Raw genomic sequence first — 22,261 nt, forward strand, 5'->3', positions numbered from 1 at the left:
GGAACATTCAGAATTACATTTTGCACTCGGGGGTGGGGGGAACTATCAGAATTACATTTTGCACTCGTGGGGTGGGGGGAACTATCAGAATTACATTTTGCACTCGTGGGGTGGGGGGAACATTCAGAATTACATTTTGCACTCGGGGGGTGGGGGGGAACATTCAGAATTACATTTTGCACTCGGGGGTGGGGGGAACTATCAGAATTACATTTTGCACTCGTGGGGTGGGGGGAACTATCAGAATTACATTTTGCACTCGTGGGGTGGGGGGAACATTCAGAATTACATTTTGCACTCGGGGTGGGGGGAACATTCAGAATTACATTTTGCACTCGGGGGTGGGGTGGAACTATCAGAATTACATTTTGCACTCGGGGTGGGGGTGGAACTATCAGAATTACATTTTGCACTCGGGGGTGGGGGGAACTATCAGAATTACATTTTGCACTCGGGGGTGGGGGGTGGAACTATCAGAATTACATTTTGCACTCGGGGTGGGGGGTGGAACTATCAGAATTACATTTTGCACTCGGGGGTGGGGGTGGAACTATCAGAATTACATTTTGCACTCGGGGTGGGGGGAACATTCAGAATTACATTTTGCACTCGGGGTGGGGTGGAACTATCAGAATTACATTTTGCACTGGGGGGGGGGTGGAACTATCAGAATTACATTTTGCACTCGGGGGTGGGGGGAACATTCAGAATTACATTTTGCACTCGGGGGGTGGGGGGAACTATCAGAATTACATTTTGCACTCGGGGTGGGGGAACATTCAGAATTACATTTTGCACTCGGGGTGGGGTGGAAATCAGAATTACATTTTGCACTCGGGGTGGGGGGAACTATCAGAATTACATTTTTCGGGGTGGGGGGAACTATCAGAATTACTCGGGGTGGGGGGGAACTATCAGAATTACATTTTGCACTCGGGGTGGGGGGAACTATCAGAATTACATTTTGCACTCGGGGGGGGGGGAACATTCAGAATTACATTTTGCACTCGGGGTGGGGTGGAACTATCAGAATTACATTTTGCACTCGGGGGGTGGGGGGAACTATCAGAATTACATTTTGCACTCGGGGTGGGGGGTGGAACTATCAGAATTACATTTTGCACTCGGGGGGGGGGGGAACATTCAGAATTACATTTTGCACTCGGGGGTGGGGTGGAACTATCAGAATTACATTTTGCACTCGGGGTGGGGGTGGAACTATCAGAATTACATTTTGCACTCGGGGTGGGGGGAACATTCAGAATTACATTTTGCACTCGGGGGTGGGGTGGAACTATCAGAATTACATTTTGCACTCGGGGGTGGGGGGAACATTCAGAATTACATTTTGCACTCGGGGTGTGGGGTGGAACTATCAGAATTACATTTTGCACTCGGGGGTGGGGGGAACTATCAGAATTACATTTTGCACTCGGGGGGGGGGGAACTATCAGAATTACATTTTGCACTCGGGGGTGGGGTGGAACTATCAGAATTACATTTTGCACTCGGGGGGTGGGGGGAACATTCAGAATTACATTTTGCACTCGGGGTGGGGTGGAACTATCAGAATTACATTTTGCACTCGGGGTGGGGGGAACTATCAGAATTACATTTTGCACTCGGGGTGGGGGTGGAACTATCAGAATTACATTTTGCACTGGGGGTGGGGGGAACATTCAGAATTACATTTTGCACTCGGGGTGGAGTGGAACTATCAGAATTACATTTTGCACTCGGGGTGGGGGTGGAACTATCAGAATTACATTTTGCACTCGGGGGGTGGGGGGAACATTCAGAATTACATTTTGCACTCGGGGGTGGGGTGGAACTATCAGAATTACATTTTGCACTCGGGGGGGTGGGGGGAACATTCAGAATTACATTTTGCACTCGGGGGGTGGGGTGGAACTATCAGAATTACATTTTGCATAAATTAGTAAATTAGCAAAGACTTTGAGTTTTTTATTTACAATTTTTTATATAGATTTTTAAAAATGTAATCATGAAAACAAGAAGTGGGATGATAGAGAATATAGAATATATATAGAATACTATTGACATCCAGCAACGAGCTGGTAGGCCACATTTCACCGTTGGCATTTCACCGTCTTCTTTGTTCCACAACGTGCATGCTGCTAAGTACAGTATATAGAGGTCAAATATTGCAATAAGCATGATAATTAATAGGATACATCATTATTAAAGGTCAGTTTCAATACTGTTGTCGACAGTTGGATGGGTTAGTGTAGCATGGTGGGATTTGACCAACAGCTTAGAGATGCTGTGTAGCATGGTGGGATTTGACCAACAGCTTAGAGATGCTGTGTAGCATGGTGGGATTTGACCAACAGCTTAGAGATGCTGTGTAGCATGGTGTGATTTGACCAACAGCTTGGAGATGCTGTGTAGCATGGTGTGATTTGACCAACAGCTTAGAGATGCTGTGTAGCATGGTGTGATTTGACCAACAGCTTAGAGATGCTGTGTAGCATGGTGTGATTTGACCAACAGCTTAGAGATGCTGTGTAGCATGGTGTGATTTGACCAACAGCTTGGAGATGCTGTGTAGCATGGTGGGATTTGACCAACAGCTTAGAGATGCTGTGTAGCATGGTGTGATTTGACCAACAGCTTGGAGATGCTGTGTAGCATGGTGTGATTTGACCAACAGCTTAGAGATGCTGTGTAGCATGGTGTGATTTGACCAACAGCTTAGAGATGCTGTGTAGCATGGTGTGATTTGACCAACAGCTTAGAGATGCTGTGTAGCATGGTGTGATTTGACCAACAGCTTGGAGATGCTGTGTAGCATGGTGGGATTTGACCAACAGCTTAGAGATGCTGTGTAGCATGGTGTGATTTGACCAACAGCTTAGAGATGCTGTGTAGCATGGTGTGATTTGACCAACAGCTTGGAGATGCTGTGTAGCATGGTGGGATTTGACCAACAGCTTAGAGATGCTGTGTAGCATGGTGTGATTTGACCAACAGCTTGGAGATGCTGTGTAGCATGGTGTGATTTGACCAACAGCTTGGAGATACTGTGTAGCATGGTGTGATTTGACCAACAGCTTAGAGATGCTGTGTAGCATGGTGTGATTTGACCAACAGCTTGGAGATACTGTGTAGCATGGTGTGTTTTGACCAACAGCTTAGAGATGCTGTGTAACATGGTGGGATTTGACCAACAGCTTAGAGATGCTGTGTAGCATGGTGTGATTTGACCAACAGCTTGGAGATACTGTGTAGCATGGTGGGATTTGACCAACAGCTTGGAGATGCTGTGTAGCATGGTGGGATTTGACCAACAGCTTGGAGATGCTGTGTAGCATGGTGGGATTTGACCAACAGCTTAGAGATGATGTGTAGCATGGTGGGATTTGACCAACAGCTTAGAGATGCTGTGTAGCATGGTGGGATTTGACCAACAGCTTAGAGATGCTGTGTAGCATGGTGGGATTTGACCAACAGCTTAGAGATGCTGTGTAGCATGGTGTGATTTGACCAACAGCTTAGAGATGCTGTGTAGCATGGTGGGATTTGACCAACAGCTTAGAGATGCTGTGTAGCATGGTGTGATTTGACCAACAGCTTAGAGATCAGGACCGACCCCCCCCGTAGTATCAGGACCCCCACCTGTAGTATCAGGACCCCCCGTAGTATCAGGACCCCCACCTGTAGTATCAGGACCCCCCTGTAGTATCAGCCCCCCTGTAGTATCAGGACCCCCCGTAGTATCAGTTTGACCTTTTAAATGACCGTGAATAAGAGACGGGGACCTGATCCTAGATCAGCACTCGAAAACCAATCATGAAAACAAGCCCTGATTGTTAATGACTGTTATAGAGTTATTTAGTAGTGTTGAGTAGAACACAGCCCACTAGCCTGAACTGATCCTCCTAGGAGACATTCCTCTGTGTATTAGTACAAAACTCTACTAATCACTGCGTCATCTTAGAGCTGAATGTACAGTGCCTTGCGAAAGTATTCGGCCCCCTTGAACTTCGCGACCTTTTGCCACATTTCAGGCTTCAAACATAAAGATATAAAACTGTCTTTTTTTTTGTGAAGAATCAACAACAAGTGGGACACAATCATGAAGTGGAACGACATTTATTGGATATTTCTAACTTTTTTTAACAAATCCAAAACTGAAAGATTGGGCGTGCAAAATTTGAAGCCTGAAATGTGGCAAAGTTCAAGGGGGCCGAATACTTTCGCAAGGCACTGTATATATGGGAGAATGGTGAACCTTCGGTTGAATTTCTTTTGATGTAAATTGTTTTACAGAAAAACATCAAGGTTTAAAAAAATAAAAACGTTAAAAAGGAAAAGCGTTTTTTTTCAAGCAAATTTAGAAGTCAAGATAAACATTTCTGAATGAAAAAAAAATAATATGAAAAATGGTCCTTCTTCAACAGGCCCGAGTTTAACTTAAACCTTGGTGCACTCTCTCCTGATCTGATGGCAGAAGGGGTTTCATAATAAAATACACAGGAAGGAAAAGAGAAATCAGATCAAGATATAATTACCAAAAGACTCATTCAGAGGAGAACAATTGGATTGGTTCAACTTGCTTATTACATCATGCTTTTCAATGACGTATAGAAATATAACAATAAGTCAATAGATTTGGTCTGGGCGGCTATTATCGACATCTCAATGCCTTTTGGATGGAGAGCAACATGATGTGTCCCTTCCTGCTTTGGTCCCTCTTCTTCTCTCCTTCCTCCTTTCTTAAAAGCACAATAAATAGTTATAACAACTAGTGAATACTTTTTAAGATGCTAGAGTATACTTGGTTGTAGGCAGGAAGACAAGCTTGGTTAAAACACTCAGAAACACAAGTAACAATACAGAGAGGTTCAACCCAGAACTTCATCCAGGTCGGGGTTCTTTTTCTTCTTCTTTTGTTCTACGTTTTTAAAAACAGTCAAAAGCATAATTCCATTTTATTGTTGGTTTTTTTTGTTGCTCAAAACGCCAACCATTTTTTGGATAGCTGTGTGTTTCTTTCTTTTTGAAGGAAAACAAGAAATCAATCAAATTAAAATTAAAGAAATCAACACAATATATCGCAAGATTTTTAAAACAACTTTTTAGATTGTTCCATACAGATAAAACCAAATATAACTTAGTTTGCAATTTCTAATATAAATCCATTGCAGTCTTTCACGGTCACACAAAAATGAAAACATTTTTTCTTTAAAACAAGTAGATTTTAAATAGAAGACATGTCTGTTATAGAAGGCCTGTTCACCCTCTCAGTCTCAACTTTTAAGCTTTTGAATGAACAATAACAAAAACAAGAGAAATAGTCATTAAAGAAATAAACCTTTCGTCTTATTCAGATCTCTGTGTGGAAAACGAAGGAAGCCGTTCAGAGTTCATCCTAACAATCATATAATAACACAATGCCACATGAATATATATATATATATATATACCATTATATTTTGGTTTTCTTTTGTTATCCTCTAAAATTATCTACAATATTTGACAAGATAGCAGGCAAGTTCAGTACACAGTATGTTATAAACACCAACGAGCAGAACTCAAAACAACAAGGAGTTTTTCCTCAACTACATCTGCTGAATGGTTTGAAACCCTACAAATGAACCAGGAAGTGTCTACAGATGATGTAAACAAATGACATTCTCTTTAGGACATAAATAAGTTAAAAGTAGTTAGAACCATTAAAGAAGAAACAAGGCAACATGCCAACAAACAAAGATAAACTCTTTATATATATATTTATATATACTACCTTTAAGAAATACTATTTATTTATGGGTTCCCTCTTTTCCAACAGGTGCAAATCTACTGTGCAAGTTGAGCCCTACAAACTTGATCTCATTTATAAATACATCTTTACACGTTAAGCACATGCCACACAGGGAACTCACAGACAGGTGGATCGGTTGTCTTTAAAGTCGCAGTCCACAGCACTTCCTACCGACCCACCCAATCAAATCATTCAACTAAAATGTTTTGGAAAACAATTTAAATAAAAACGTTGGGTAAAGTACATTCATGCAGGAGCAATAAAAATGTTTTTATGTAAATTCAAACTATTATCAATATAGTCATTGTTATTGTGGAGTAAGGTTATGTTTAGATATAGTCATTGTTAGTGTGGAGTAAGGTTATGATTAGATATAGTCATTGTTATTGTGGAGTAAGTTTAGGTTAGACCGGTTTTCACTCCTCCAAGGTCTTTCTGGTTCTCTACTTTACTGCTGCTAGAAACATGGTTCAGTCAGTCAGCAGTGCGCACACACACACACACACACACACACACACACACACACACACACACACACACACACACACACACACACATACATACCGTACAGACACGCACACACACACTCAGGTCATGTGCGTTGACTTTGTTGCCCTTTCTGATTGTATAGCTGTAGTAGTATGCTTTCTCCAGGTACAGCAGAGACAGGAGACAGGAGACAGGAAACATCAGGAGACATCAGGAGACAGCAGGAGACAGCAGGAGACAGCAGGAGACAAGAGCAGGAGACAGGAGACATCAGGAGACATCAGGAGACATCAGGAGACAGCAGGAGACACCAGGAGACACCAGGAGACATCAGGAGACAGCAGGAGACACCAGGAGACACCAGGAGACATCAGGAGAAAGAGGAAGGTATCCAAACTGCAGACCAATGATGTCTCCATGAGACTGCAAGACGGAAGTCTCCAAACTGCAGTGTGGGAGCCACCAGGCTGCAGTAAGTAAGTTCTCTACCAGGCCTGAAGACAAAGGCTTCCAGTGGGGAGCTGTCAGAGGGACACTGCTCTGCCAGAGGGACATCTCCAAAGCTGCAGAGGTCTCCACCAGCCAGCTGCTGGCCACTAGAGGGAGGTCTCCAGACTGTGCAGTGGGCTGGCTGGGCCGGAGGATGCAGCTGATTTACTGGTGGTGTCGATGGTGAGGTTGATGCCGCTGTCCACGGCGTTGTTGTTCTTGTTGGGGGACTGGGGCTGGCTGCCTGTCTGGGGCTGGTGGGTGTTCCTCAGCGATGGGTCCTCCTCTAAGTCAGTGTCATCAATCAGGGGGATGTGGGGGGTGGAGTCCTCTATCCTAAACTCTGGGTGGGTCATGAAGTTGTGGATGGACGGTCTGGAGTCTGGTTTCTCAAGGCCTTCGTAGAGAGAGCTACGGAATGCGTTCACGACCCGAATCTGTGTGTAGGGGGGTGGGGGGGGGGGGGGGGGACGACACACGAGAGCAAATAAGAACCGTCACGAAAGATAGTCAGCTGAGGCAGGTAGTGATAGAGAACCGTCTGAGATAGTCAGATGGACAGATAGAGATAGAGAACCCTCTGAGATAGACAGATGGACAGATAGAGAGTGAGGAGAGGCAGAGGAGTGGAACAGTGCAGTCCATGTTCAACTCACTCATTTGGATCAAAACACTGGGAAGTAAAAAAAAAAATTACACAAAGATAAAGGCAACACTCATTATATGTTTACGTTAGGATCCAATGTTCGATATACCTATAAAGAGATAAGACACGTTAATAAAAAGAAATGTAAAGAGAAATTTAAAAAACACATGCAAGTTACAGAAGTCTGGTAACGGTAGGAGGAAAAAGTTAAGAGTTCAGAGAGACGTACCAGGACAAGGATGGGTAGACATCCATTGAGACTGTGAATGGATGACGAACATAAACATACAGGACGATATAGGCCCAGGTTTATGTGGGGGGGGGGGGGGGGGTAGATGAGGTGCCTTGTAAAGTGTAATAGTTTTACAACAAAACAAGACAATGGAAGCAGACCAGACGAGGAGTTTCAACCATCGAGACAACCAACAGGACAAGGTGGAACATGCAACGGGGACAACACTGTGTAGTTATGCTGCTGTCTGCACACGGTGATGACAGAACAAGAACACAGACCACTAGCTGTACAACGAGATAATACTGGTCTGTTTCTCTGAGCTTAACTCCATGCATGGCTGAGTAGACAGTCAAGTATAGGATCCATAGTAGCGCTGTTTAGTCACTGTTGTTGTTGTTAGGTATTTTGTCCAATAAGAATCCTATCAAAACATTACATAGTAGTATCTACCTTAAAATATACTCAACACTGAACAAAAATATAAAACGCAACACGTAAAATTATTGGTCCCATATTTCATCGGCTGAAATGAAAGATCCCAGAAATGTTCAATTTTAATCAAAAATAAAAGCTTATTTCTCTCAACTTTAGCGCACAAATTGGTTAACGTCTCTCTGTTAATGGGCATTTCCCATTTGCCAAGATAACCCATCCACCTGATAGCTGTGGTATATCGAGAAGCTGATTAAACAGCATGATCGTTACACAGGTGCACCTTGTGCTGGGTACAATAAAAGACCACTAAAATGTTCCGTTGAAATAGATGTTTCTAGTTTTGGGAGAATGTTCAATTGGCATGCTGACTGCAGGAATATCCACCACAGCTGTTGCCAGATAATTGAATGTTAATTTCTCTATCATAAGCCGCCACCAACATCTTTTTAGAGAATTAGCCAGTATGTCCAACCGGCCTCACAACTGTAGACCACATGTAACCACAAAACCCTACAACATCCACACCAGGCTTCTTCACCTGCGACATTGTCTGAGACCAGCCACCTGGACAGCTGGTGAAGCTATGGGTTTGCACAACCAAATCATTTCTGCACAAACTGTCTTAACCTGACTGCAGTTTGGCGTCGTAACAGATTTCAGTGGGAAAAATGCTCACCTTCGATGGCCACTGGAGAAGTGTGCTCTTCACGGATGAATCCCGGTTTCAACCGTACCGGGCAGATGGCAGACAGCGTGTGTGGCTTCATGTGGCCATCACCTCATGTTTCAGCATGATAATACACGGTCCCATGTCACTAGGATCTGGACACAATTCCTGAAAGCTGAAAATGTCCCAGTTCTTCCATGGCCTGCATACTCAACAGACATGTCACCCATTGAGCATGTTTGGAATGCTCTGGATTGATGTCTACGACAGCGTGTTCCAGTTCCTGCCAATATCCAGCAACTTCACACAGCCATTGAATATTCCTTATATGAACTGTAACTCAGGAAAATCTTTGAAATTGCTGCATTTGCATTTAGATTTTTGTTCAGTGTAGTTAGATATATGGATTTATTTTCAAAATAATTGTACAACCTTTGAAACCTTTTGAAGATTTCAGAGTATTTTATAAAGATGTGCATTATTATACATGTTTTACATATTTTTTTTACCCATCGAGACCAAAATCTCTTTTATATATTAGCCCTGTGTATAAACAATTAACACATACAACAAAATACAAATAATACTTAATAATATTTTTATATATTTAGTCTGAAGAATCAAATGTTTTATTGTCACATCACAGTGTAATGTGTTGTTGTACAGGGTCAGTCATAGTAGTATGATAGGTGTTGTTTTACATGGTCAGTCATAGTATGATAGCTGTTGTTGTACAGGGTCAAATGTGTGTTGTTTTACAGGGTCAGTCAGAGTAGTATGATAGTTCTACATAGTAGTATGATAGGTGTTGTTCTACAGGGTCAGTCATAGTAGTATGATAGCTGTTGTTGTACAGGGTCAGTCAGTAGTATGATAGGTGTTGTAGGTGTTGTTCTACAGGGTCAGTCATAGTAGTATGATAGGTGTTGTTTACAGGGTCAGTCATAGTAGTATGATAGGTGTTGTTTTACAGGGTCAGTCATAGTAGTATGATAGGTGTTGTTTTAGGGTATGTAGTATGATAGGTGTTGTTTTACAGGGTCAGTCATAGTAGTATGATAGGTGTTGTTTTACAGGGTCAGTCATAGTAGTATGATAGGTGTTGTTTTACAGGGTCAGTAGTGTGATAGGTGTTGTTGTACAGGGTCAGTCATAGTAGTATGATAGGTGTTGTTGTACAGGGTCAGTCATAGTAGTATGATAGGTGTTGTTTTAAAGGGTCAGTCATAGCAGTTACTGTCCCACCACTCTAACCATTTACATTACATTTAAGTCATTTAGCAGACGCTCTTATCCAGAGCGATCTACAAATTGGTGCATTCACCTTATGACATCCAGTGGAACAGTAGTGCATCTAAATCTTTTAAGGGGGAGGGGGGGTGAGAAGGATTACTTTATCCTATCCTAGGTATTCCTTAAAGAGGTGGGGTTTCAGGTGTCTCCGGAAGGTGGTGATTGACTCCGCTGTCCTGGCGTCATGAGGGAGTTTGTTCCACCATTGGGGGGCCAGAGCAGCGAACAGTTTTGACTGGGCTGAGCGGGAACTGTACTTCCTCAGTGGTAGGGAGGCGAGCAGGCCAGAGGTGGATGAACGCAGTGCCCTTGTTTGGGTGTAGGGCCTGATCAGAGCCTGGAGGTACTGAGGTGCCGTTCCCCTCACAGCTCCGTAGGCAAGCACCATGGTCTTGTAGCGGATGCGAGCTTCAACTGGAAGCCAGTGGAGAGAGCGGAGGAGCGGGGTGACGTGAGAGAACTTGGGAAGGTTGAACACCAGACGGGCTGCGGCGTTCTGGATGAGTTGTAGGGGTTTAATGGCACAGGCAGGGTGCCCAGCCAACAGCGAGTTGCAGTAATCCAGACGGGAGATGACAAGTGCCTGGATTAGGACCTGCGCCGCTTCCTGTGTGAGGCAGGGTCGTACTCTGCGGATGTTGTAGAGCATGAACCTACAGGAACGGGCCACCGCCTTGATGTTAGTTGAGAACGACAGGGTGTTGTCCAGGATCACGCCAAGGTTCTTAGCGCTCTGGGAGGAGGACACAGTGGAGTTGTCAACCGTGATGGCGAGATCATGGAACGGGCAGTCCTTCCCCGGGAGGAAGAGCAGCTCCGTCTTGCAGAGGTTCAGCTTGAGGTGGTGATCCGTCATCCACACTGATATGTCTGCCAGACATGCAGAGATGCGATTCGCCACCTGGTCATCAGAAGGGGGAAAGGAGAAGATTAATTGTGTGTCGTCTGCATAGCAATGATAGGAGAGACCATGTGAGGTTATGACAGAGCCAAGTGACTTGGTGTATAGCGAGAATAGGAGAGGGCCTAGAACAGAGCCCTGGGGGACACCAGTGGTGAGAGCACGTGGTGAGGAGACGGATTCTCGCCACGCCACCTGGTAGGAGCGACCTGTCAGGTAGGACGCAATCCAAGCGTGGGCCGCGCCGGAGATGCCCAACTCGGAGAGGGTGGAGAGGAGGATCTGATGGTTCACAGTATCGAAGGCAGCCGATAGGTCTAGAAGGATGAGAGCAGAGGAGAGAGAGTTAGCTTTAGCAGTGCGGAGCGCTCCGTGATACAGAGAAGAGCAGTCTCAGTTGAATGACTAGTCTTGAAACCTGACTGATTTGGATCAAGAAGGTCATTCTGAGAGAGATAGCGGGAGAGCTGGCCAAGGACGGCACGTTCAAGGGTTTTGGAGAGAAAAGAAAGAAGGGATACTGGTCTGTAGTTGTTGACATCGGAGGGATCGAGTGTAGGTTTTTTTCAGAAGGGGTGCAAATCTCGCTCTCTTGAAGATGGAAGGGACGTAGCCAGCGGTCAGGGATGAGTTGATGAGCGAGGTGAGGTAAGGGAGAAGGTCTCCGGAAATGGTCTGGAGAAGAGAGGAGGGGATAGGGTCAAGCGGGCAGGTTGTTGGGCGGCCGGCCGTCACAAGACGCGAGATTTCATCTGGAGAGAGGGGAGAAAGAGGTCAGAGCACAGGGTAGGGCAGTGTGAGCAGAACCAGCGGTGTCGTTTGACTTAGCAAACGAGGATCGGATGTCGTCGACCTTCTTTTCAAAATGGTTGACGAAGTCATCTGCAGAGAGGGAGGAGAGGGGGAGGGGAGGAGGATTCAGGAGGGAGGAGAAGGTTGCAAAGAGCTTCCTAGGGTTAGAGGCAGATGCTTGGAATTTAGAGTGGTAGAAAGTGGCTTTAGCAGCAGAGAGAGAAGAGGAAAATGTAGAGAGGAGGGAGTGAAAGGATGTCAGGTCCGCAGGGAGGCGAGTTTTCCTCCATTTCCGCTCGGCTGCCCGGAGCCCTGTTCTGTGAGCTCGCAATGAGTCGTCGAGCCACGGAGCGGGAGGGGAGGACCGAGCCGGCCTGGAGGATAGGGGACATAGAGAGTCAAAGGATGCAGAAAGGGAGGAGAGGAGGGTTGAGGAGGCAGAATCAGGAGATTCTTGGAGAAGGTTGGAGCAGAGGGAAGAGATGATAGGATGGAAGAGGAGAGAGTAGCGGGGGAGAGAGAGCGAAGGTTGGGACGGCGCGATACCATCCGAGTAGGGGCAGTGTGGGAAGTGTTGGATGAGAGCGAGAGGGAAAAGGATACAAGGTAGTGGTCGGAGACTTGGAGGGGAGTTGCAATGAGGTTAGTGGAAGAACAGCATCTAGTAAAGATGAGGTCGAGCGTATTTCCTGCCTTGTGAGTAGGGGGAAGGTGAGAGGGTGAGGTCAAAAGAGGAGAGGAGTGGAAAGAAGGAGGCAGAGAGGAATGAGTCAAAGGTAGACGTGGGGAGGTTAAAGTCGCCCAGAACTGTGAGAGGTGAGCCGTCCTCAGGAAAGGAGCTTATCAAGGCATCAAGCTCATTGATGAACTCTCCGAGGGAACCTGGAGGGCGATAAATGATAAGGATGTTAAGCTTGAAAGGGCTGGTAACTGTGACAGCATGGAATTCAAAGGAGGCGATAGACAGATGGGTAAGGGGAGAAAGAGAGAATGACCACTTGGGAGAGATGAGGATCCCGGTGCCACCACCCCGCTGACCAGAAGCTCTCGGGGTGTGCGAGAACACGTGGGCAGACGAAGAGAGAGCAGTAGGAGTAGCAGTGTTGTCTGTGGTGATCCATGTTTCCGTCAGTGCCAAGAAGTCGAGGGACTGGAGGGAGGCATAGGCTGAGATGAACTCTGCCTTGTTGGCCGCAGATCGGCAGTTCCAGAGGCTACCGGAGACCTGGAACTCCACGTGGGTCGTGCGCGCTGGGACCACCAGATTAGGGTGGCCGCGGCCACGCGGTGTGGAGCGTTTGTATGGTCTGTGCAGAGAGGAGAGAACAGGGATAGACAGACACATAGTTGACAGGCTACACAAGAGGCTACGCTAATGCAAAGGAGATTGGAATGACAAGTGGACTACACGTCTCGAGTGTTCAGAAAGTTAAGCTTACGTAGCAGAATCTTATTGACTAAAATGATTAAAATGATACAGTACTGCTGAAGTAGGCTAGCTGGCAGAGGCTGCGTTGTTGACTATGTAGGCTAGCTGGCAGTGTCTGCGTTGTTGACACTACACTAATCAAGTCGTTCCGTTGAGTGTAATAGTTTCTACTGTGCTACTGTGCTGCTATTCGGGGCTAGCTGGCTAGCTAGCAGTGTTGATTACGTTACGTTGCGTTAAAAGAACGACAATAGCTGGCTAGCTAACCTAGGAAATCGCTCAAGACTACACAATTATCTTTGATACAAAGACGGCTATGTAGCTAGCTATGTAGCTAGCTACGATCAAACAAATCAAGCCGTTGTACTGTAATGAAATGAAATGAAAAATGTGATACTACCTGTGGAGCGAGCGAAATGCGACCGGATTGTTGAGTGCGGAAGTTCTGTTCGGTAGACGTTGGCTAGCTGTTGGCTAGCTAGCAGTGTCTCCTACGTTAAGGACGACAAATAGCTGGCTAGCTAACCTCGGTAAATTAAGATAATCACTCTAAAACTACACACTCTAAACTACACAATTATCTTGGATACGAAGACAGCAAAGACAACTATGTAGCTAGCTAACACTACACTAATCAAGTCGTTCAGTTGAGTGTAATAGTTGTGCTGCTAATCGGTAGACGGTGGACTAGCTAACGGTGGACATTAGCTAGCTGGCTAGCTGCAGGGCAGTGTAGACTGCGTTAGGACGACGAAATACGATAATTACGCAATTATCTATGATACAAAGACGGCTATGTAGCTAGCTAAGAAGAAATTGCTAAGATTAGACAAATTAAACCGTTGCTAATCGGTAGACGGTGGACTAGCTAACGGTGGACGTTAGCTAGCTGGCTAGCTGCAGGGCAGTGTAGACTGCGTTAGGACGACGAAATACGATAATTACGCAATTATCTATGATACAAAGACGGCTATGTAGCTAGCTAAGAAGAAATTGCTAAGATTAGACAAATCAAACCGTTGTACTATAATGAAATGTAATGAAATGTAATACTACCTGCGGACCGAGTGCAGATGCGACCGCTCGCTCCAACCCGGAAGCTGGCCGGACCAAGCTAGTGGGACGGCGCGATAACCACTAGTCTACCTAGTCTACCACATACCCTTGTAAAAATGACCATCCTACCAATCCTCGACTTTGGCGATGTCATTTACAAAATAGCCTCCAATACCCTACTCAACAAATTGGATGCAGTCTATCACAGTGCAATCCGTTTTGTCACCAAAGCCCCATATACTACCCACCATTGCGACCTGTACGCTCTCGTTGGCTGGCCCTCGCTTCATACTCGTCGCCAAACCCACTGGCTCCATGTCATCTACAAGACCCTGCTAGGTAAAGTCCCCCCTTATCTCAGCTCGCTGGTCACCATAGCATCTCCCACCTGTAGCACACGCTCCAGCAGGAATATCTCTCTAGTCACCCCCCAAAACCAATTCTTTCTTTGGCCGCCTCTCCTTCCAGTTCTCTGCTGCCAATGACTGGAACGAACTACAAAAATCTCTTAAATTGGAAACACTTATCTCCCTCACTAGCTTTAAGCACCAACTGTCAGAGCATCTTACAGATTACTGCACCTGTACATAGCCCACCTATAATTTAGCCCAAACAACTACCTCTTTCCCAACTGTATTTAATTTATTTATTTATTTTGCTCCTTTGCACCCCATTATTTTTATTTCTACTTTGCACATTCTTCCATTGCAAAACTACCATTCCAGTGTTTTACTTGCTATATTGTATTTACTTTGCCACCATGGCCTTTTTTGCCTTTACCTCCCTTCTCACCTAATTTGCTCACATTGTATATAGACTTTTTTTTTTTTTTTTTTACTGTATTATTGACTGTATGTTTGTTTTACTCCATGTGTAACTCTGTGTCGTTGCATCTGTCGAACTGCTTTGCTTTATCTTGGCCAGGTCGCAATTGTAAATGAGAACTTGTTCTCAACTTGCTTACCTGGTTAAATAAAGGTGAAATAAAAATAAATAAAAAACCTGACCATACCAGTTACCATACCAGTCTATCTGACCATACCAGTTACTGACCCACCACTCTAACCACTAGTCTATCTGACCATACCAGTTACTGACCCACCACTCTAACTACTAGTCTACCTGACCATACCAGTTACTGAACACTCTAACCACTAGTCTACCTGACCATACCAGTTACTGACCCACCACTCTAACCACTAGTCTACCTGACCATACCAGTTACTGACCCACCACTCTAACTACTAGTCTACCTGACCATACCAGTTACTGAACACTCTAACCACTAGTCTACCTGACCATACCAGTTACTGACCCACCACTCTAACCACTAGTCTACCTGACCATACCAGTTACTGACCCACCACTCTAACTACTAGTCTATCTGACCATACCAGTTACTGACCCACCACTCTAACCACTAGTCTACCTGACCATACCAGTTACTGACCCACCACTCTAACTACTAGTCTATCTGACCATACCAGTTACTGACCCACCACTCTAACCACTAGTCTACCTGACCATACCAGTTACTGAACACTCTAACCACTAGTCTACCTGACCATACCAGTTACTGACCCACCACTCTAACCACTAGTCTACCTGACCATACCAGTTACTGACCCACCACTCTAACTACTAGTCTATCTGACCATACCAGTTACTGACCCACCACTCTAACCACTAGTCTACCTGACCATACCAGTTACTGACCCACCACTCTAACTACTAGTCTATCTGACCATACCAGTTACTGACCCACCACTCTAACCACTAGTCTACCTGCCGCCCTAGAAAGGTATACACTGAGTCAGAGAGAGAGAGAGAGAGAACTTCCATCTTGTCTTCTCAGATGTATAGAGGAGAGAAACCTCAGGTCCAGGTTTCCCCTGTAAATAATGTGACACTATAGACTTCAGCATGCATGGAAACCATCAGGTCAGGTCCATAATGTGATTTTATATGGCTCAGTAAGGGTTGATACCATTGGCTGAAACTTATACTTGAATGTTTACCCAGCCCGGTGAGTTTTTTTGGTGATTTAGTTTTTACATCAAGTTAATCAGACAACGGAAGGACTCACAACCTGAAATTCACGCCGTGGGCGGTAGCCTCACTCCACTCTTAGCACTCTGGGAAAACAAAGACATGTAACAATGAAAAACACAGCACTCTGGGTAAACAAAGACATGTAACCATGAAAAAACAGCACTCTGGGGGAGCCACAGATGAACAGAATGTTAAGAAAATAGAAGCAAAAGAAAATGCAGAAAGAAAATAAGTAAGTCTAGAGAAGATGTCTTCAGAGATGCAACATATACTCCTGATCCACTAGCTTGGTCTGGTCTAGAGTTGCAGAAATTCTGTAACTTTCCCAATTTATTCTGAAAAACCGGGTTGGAAGACTCGCGTAATCAGGAGGGGAAAAAGCATGAAATCCTCCAAAAATGATTTCTGGCCAATCTGGGTAATTTTGGGAAAATTACAACATTTTTGTAACCTTAGCTTGGTCACAAGGACATGGTCATTACCAACTAGTTCGCTAGAGCTAGCTAAAACCCTTACAGATCTGGCAACCAGACTGGTGTAAATTAGCTACAAGAAAGAATCATCTCTGGACTGTAGAATGTATAGATTAACCATAACCTTCAGAGTTTTACTGGGCTACATGATATTGTCATGAAAAGGACTTCTGACTAGGGTTTGCAAAACTTTCCAAAAAATTCCAAAGTTTTCCAGAAATCCTGGTTGGAGGATTTACAGATTTCCTGGTTTCCTGGTTATTTAATCCAATGGGATTTCTAGAAAAACAAAGGAGTTTTACAATGTAAATGAAAAAAAAGGGGGGATACTTCTATGGTAGGAGACTGTAAGACATCTCTGAAGTAGCAGAAGCAGAGGACAGTGACTCACGCCCAGCGGGAGAGGTAGGAGAAAGAAAAGCCTCTCCTAACTAAATGACTCCACTGTAATGTACAACGTTACTGTACAGGGATACTTCTATGGTAGGAGACTGGGTGACATCTCTGAAGTAACAGAAGCAGAGGACAGTGACTCACGCCCAGCGGGAGAGGTAGGAGAAAGGGCATTGGACAAGGACACGTGACTGGGACTAGAAACATTGGTTACATCCTGGTTCTGACTGGTGGTGGAGGACTGTCTCCGTAGCTGGCCCTGATAGGAGCTGCCGCTCTTGAACGTGTTCACCACATCGATCTGGAGGAGGAGAACACAAGACAGGCCGCTCAGAAAGACAGACATGCTATGGTAGTATGGCAGACACACAGGTTGTGACAGACAGGCTATGGCAGTACGATAGACAGACAGTTTATGACAGACAAGCTATGGAAGCACGATAGACTGACAGTTTGCAGCAGACAGGCCAAGGTAATAAGCTAGACAGACAGGCTACTCCGGGAGGGAACTTGGTTTTTCTAACGTACATGTAGGTGAGACATCTATCACAATGATCAGGGTACTGGCCCAGAGTCACTGAGTTTCTATCACGATCAGATGGCGCTGACGTGATGCCGAGTTTGGTTTAAAGCTTCCAGATGTCAACGCCATGTCCGTGCCAGCGTCTGCCAGCGGCTGGATCATCTCAGCTAACACAGAACTAAAGTCTTTCGTAATTAGTTAGCTGCTCCATTAAGTTCTGAGTCCATATGTGATAAGAGAGAATCAAGAGATGTGCTAGAATGAGGAGCGGAACAGTAACAAGGAGCTCCACCGTCTCTCTTTGCAAGTGTCGAACTAAATGTCCCCTCCTGAAAATCACAGATAACAGATGCTGACACCTGGGAAACATTACATCCTATCCCATTCTATCCCATCCCATCCTATCCCATCCCATCCTATCCCATCCCATCCCATCTTATCCCATCCCATCCCATCCTATCCCTTCCCATCCTATCTTATCCCATCCCATCCCATCCTATCCTATCCCATCCCATCCCACCCTATCCCATCCTATCCCATCCCATCTTATCCTATCCCATCTTATCCCATCCCATCTTATCCCATCCTATCCCATCTTATCTTATCCCATCCTATCCCATCCCATCTTATCCCATCCTATCCCATCCTATCCCATCCCATGGACCAGACACCTTCTACTGTAGTCTACCATCTACCATCTACCAGACACCTTCTACTGTAGTCTACCATCTACCATCCACCAGACACATTCTACTGTAGTCTACCATCTACCATCCACCAGACACCTTCTACTGTAGTCTACCATCTACCATCTACCAGACACCTTCTACTGTAGTCTACCATCTACCATCTACCAGACACCTTCTACTGTAGTCTACCATCTACCATCTACCAGACACCTTCTACTGTAGTCTACCATCTACCATCCACCAGACACCTTCTACTGTAGTCTACCATCTACCATCTACCAGACACCTTCTACTGTAGTCTACCATCTACCATCCACCAGACACCTTCTACTGCAGTCTACCATCTACCAACCACCAGACACCTTCTACTGTAGTCTACCATCTACCAGACACCTTCTACTGTAGTCTACCATCTACCATCTACCAGACACCTTCTACTGTAGTCTACCATCTACCATCTACCAGACACCTTCTACTGTAGTCTACCATCTACCATCGACCAGACAACTTCTACTGTAGTCTACCATCTACCATCCACCAGACACCTTCTACTGTAGTCTACCATCTACCAGACACCTTCTACTGTAGTCTACCATCTACCAGACACCTTCTACTGTAGTCTACCATCTACCATCTACCAGACACCTTCTACTGCAGCCTACCATCTACCATCTACCAGACACCTTCTACTGTAGTCTACCATCTACCATCTACCAGACACCTTCTACTGCAGTCTACCATCTACCATCTACCAGACACCTTCTACTGTAGTCTACCATCTACCAGACACCTTCTACTGCAGTCTACCATCTACCATCCACCAGACACCTTCTACTGTAGTCTACCATCTACCAGACACCTTCTACTGTAGTCTACCATCCACCAGACACCTTCTACTGTAGTCTACCATCCACCAGACACATTCTACTGCAGTCTACCATCTACCATCCACCAGACACCTTCTACTGTAGTCTACCATCTACCAGACACCTTCTACTGTAGTCTACCATCTACCATCCACCAGACACCTTCTACTGTAGTCTACCATCTACCAGACACCTTCTACTGTAGTCTACCATCTACCATCCACCTTCTACTGTAGTCTACCATCTACCAGACACCTTCTACTGTAGTCTACCATCTACCATCTACCAGACACCTTCTACTGTAGTCTACCATATACCATCTACCAGACACCTTCTACTGTAGTCTACCATCTACCATCTACCAGACACCTTCTACTGTAGTCTACCATCTACCATCCACCAGACACCTTCTACTGTAGTCTACCATCTACCAGACTCCTTCTACTGTAGTCTACCATCTACCATCTACCAGACACCTTCTACTGTAGTCTACCATCTACCATCTACCAGACACCTTCTACTGTAGTCTACCATCTACCATCGACCAGACAACTTCTACTGTAGTCTACCATCTACCATCCACCAGACACCTTCTACTGTAGTCTACCATCTACCAGACACCTTCTACTGTAGTCTACCATCTACCAGACACCTTCTACTGTAGTCTACCATCTACCATCTACCAGACACTTTCTACTGCAGCCTACCATCTACCATCTACCAGACACCTTCTACTGTAGTCTACCATCTACCATCTACCAGACACCTTCTACTGCAGTCTACCATCTACCATCTACCAGACACCTTCTACTGTAGTCTACCATCTACCAGACACCTTCTACTGCAGTCTACCATCTACCATCCACCAGACACCTTCTACTGTAGTCTACCATCTACCAGACACCTTCTACTGTAGTCTACCATCCACCAGACACCTTCTACTGTAGTCTACCATCCACCAGACACATTCTACTGCAGTCTACCATCTACCATCCACCAGACACCTTCTACTGTAGTCTACCATCTACCAGACACCTTCTACTGTAGTCTACCATCTACCATCCACCAGACACCTTCTACTGTAGTCTACCATCTACCAGACACCTTCTACTGTAGTCTACCATCTACCATCCACCTTCTACTGTAGTCTACCATCTACCAGACACCTTCTACTGTAGTCTACCATCTACCATCTACCAGACACCTTCTACTGTAGTCTACCATATACCATCTACCAGACACCTTCTACTGTAGTCTACCATCTACCAGACACCTTCTACTGTAGTCTACCATCTACCATCCACCAGACACCTTCTACTGTAGTCTACCATCTACCAGACTCCTTCTACTGTAGTCTACCATCTACCATCCACCAGACACCTTCTACTGTAGTCTACCATCCACCAGACACCTTCTACTGCAGTCTACCATCTACCAGACACCTTCTACTGTAGTCTACCATCTACCAGACACCTTCTACTGCAGTCTACCATCTACCAGACACCTTCTACTGTAGTCTACCATCTACCAGACACCAGACACCTTCTACGGCAGTCTACCATCTACCATCTACCAGACACCTTCTACTGCAGTCTACCATCTACCAGACACCTTCTACTGTAGTCTACCATCTACCAGACACCTTCTACTGTAGTCTACCATCTACCATCTACCAGACACCTTCTACTGTAGTCTACCATCTACCATCTACCAGACACCTTCTATTGTAGTCTACCATCTACCAGACACCTTCTACTGTAGTCTACCATCTACCAGACACCTTCTACTGCAGTCTACCATCTACCAGACACCTTCTACTGTAGTCTACCATCTACCAGACACCTTCTACTGTAGTCTACCATCTACCATCCACCAGACACCTTCTACGGCAGTCTACCATCTACCATCTACCAGACACCTTCTACTGCAGTCTACCATCTACCAGACACCTTCTACTGTAGTCTACCATCTACCAGACACCTTCTACTGTAGTCTACCATCTACCATCTACCAGACACCTTCTACTGTAGTCTACCATCTACCATCTACCAGACACCTTCTATTGTAGTCTACCATCTACCAGACACCTTCAACTGTAGTCTACCATCTACCAGACATCTTCAACTGTAGTCTACCATCTACCAGACATCTTCTACTGAGCACTTACTGTAGAAGTGTCATGCAATATGTCTAAGGAGGAGGAATACTGCAACAAATGGATTTAGATACAGGTATAATAGGAAAGGTCCTACTATTGTCCTTGTGGTACTCCACATTTAGATACAGTAGCCAAACACCCCAACAGGGTAGAGATGGATCTGAGTAGGTAGGTGTCTAATGCCCAGGTTTACTTCAACAAATACATCTATCTAGTAGTATCTGGTATCAGGTAGAACCTCAATGTAAAGTTTCTTAAGGCCATGGGTTCTAATATGGATCCTTGAGGTACTCCAATACTATTTATCATTAAAATCCACTCTGATAGGTGTAAAATAGATTGAAATTGCATTATTTTTGTCACATGTTTCTTAAGTTAAATACATCGCTGTCATCTTGAAAAGTCACAGTGTACTCGGTCCATATATATTTCATGACAGTAGTATTTTCACAGTGTAATCTATCGGTCTTTCCCTCCCACAGCTTGTCATTGGTTCCTCTTTCCCTCCCACAGCTTGTCATTGGTTCCTCTTTCTCTCCCACAGCTTGTCATTGGTTCCTCACCTGAGTCTGAATGCGGTTGAGCCCCCTGAACCAGAGGACCTGTCCACGTCTCAGCTCCCTCTCCGCGTGGTCAATCTCCTCATTGTCCTCGTTCATGTCTTCGTCCCCAGGCATCTCGTTCTTCTTGGTCAGTTGGCCTGCCCCTCGCAGGAACCGTAGCTTGCTGTTAGGGATGGTGGCGATCACCTTGGGGGGGCGACACAAGGGGGAAAGAGGGACATGTATATTCCTCCTAAGCAGGGTTGAAATGCTACAAGATCTCAGATACATGACTAAATGTCATGTTCATGTGTCTTTAATGAAAACATAATAATGCATTTAGCA

General features: G+C 45.1%; 2 protein-coding genes across 2 annotated transcripts in view; both read right to left on the bottom strand.

The window, feature by feature from the left end:
• Positions 1 to 6,344: 6,344 nt before the first annotated feature.
• Positions 6,345 to 8,849, bottom strand: LOC135559863 (plasma membrane calcium-transporting ATPase 2-like). The gene is made up of 3 exons (XM_065000751.1): positions 8,759 to 8,849; positions 8,555 to 8,565; positions 6,345 to 7,203 (listed from the first exon to the last, which is right to left on the bottom strand). The coding sequence occupies exons 1-3, from the start codon at positions 8,847 to 8,849 to the stop codon at positions 6,874 to 6,876; spliced, it is 432 nt and encodes a 143-aa protein (XP_064856823.1). The 3' UTR covers positions 6,345 to 6,873.
• LOC115125610 (plasma membrane calcium-transporting ATPase 2-like) overlaps positions 7,188 to 22,261 on the bottom strand; it is a 228,435-nt gene continuing 213,361 nt past the window's right edge. Inside the window, 4 exon segments of the mRNA XM_065000752.1 lie at positions 7,188 to 7,203; positions 16,310 to 16,355; positions 17,283 to 17,439; positions 21,938 to 22,123. Of these exon segments, the coding sequence (XP_064856824.1) occupies positions 16,348 to 16,355; positions 17,283 to 17,439; positions 21,938 to 22,123 (351 nt within the window). The 3' untranslated portion in view covers positions 7,188 to 7,203; positions 16,310 to 16,347.

This window comes from Oncorhynchus nerka, linkage group LG15 (genome assembly GCF_034236695.1).
Source record: "Oncorhynchus nerka isolate Pitt River linkage group LG15, Oner_Uvic_2.0, whole genome shotgun sequence".
Taxonomy (NCBI): Eukaryota; Metazoa; Chordata; class Actinopteri; order Salmoniformes; family Salmonidae; genus Oncorhynchus; species Oncorhynchus nerka.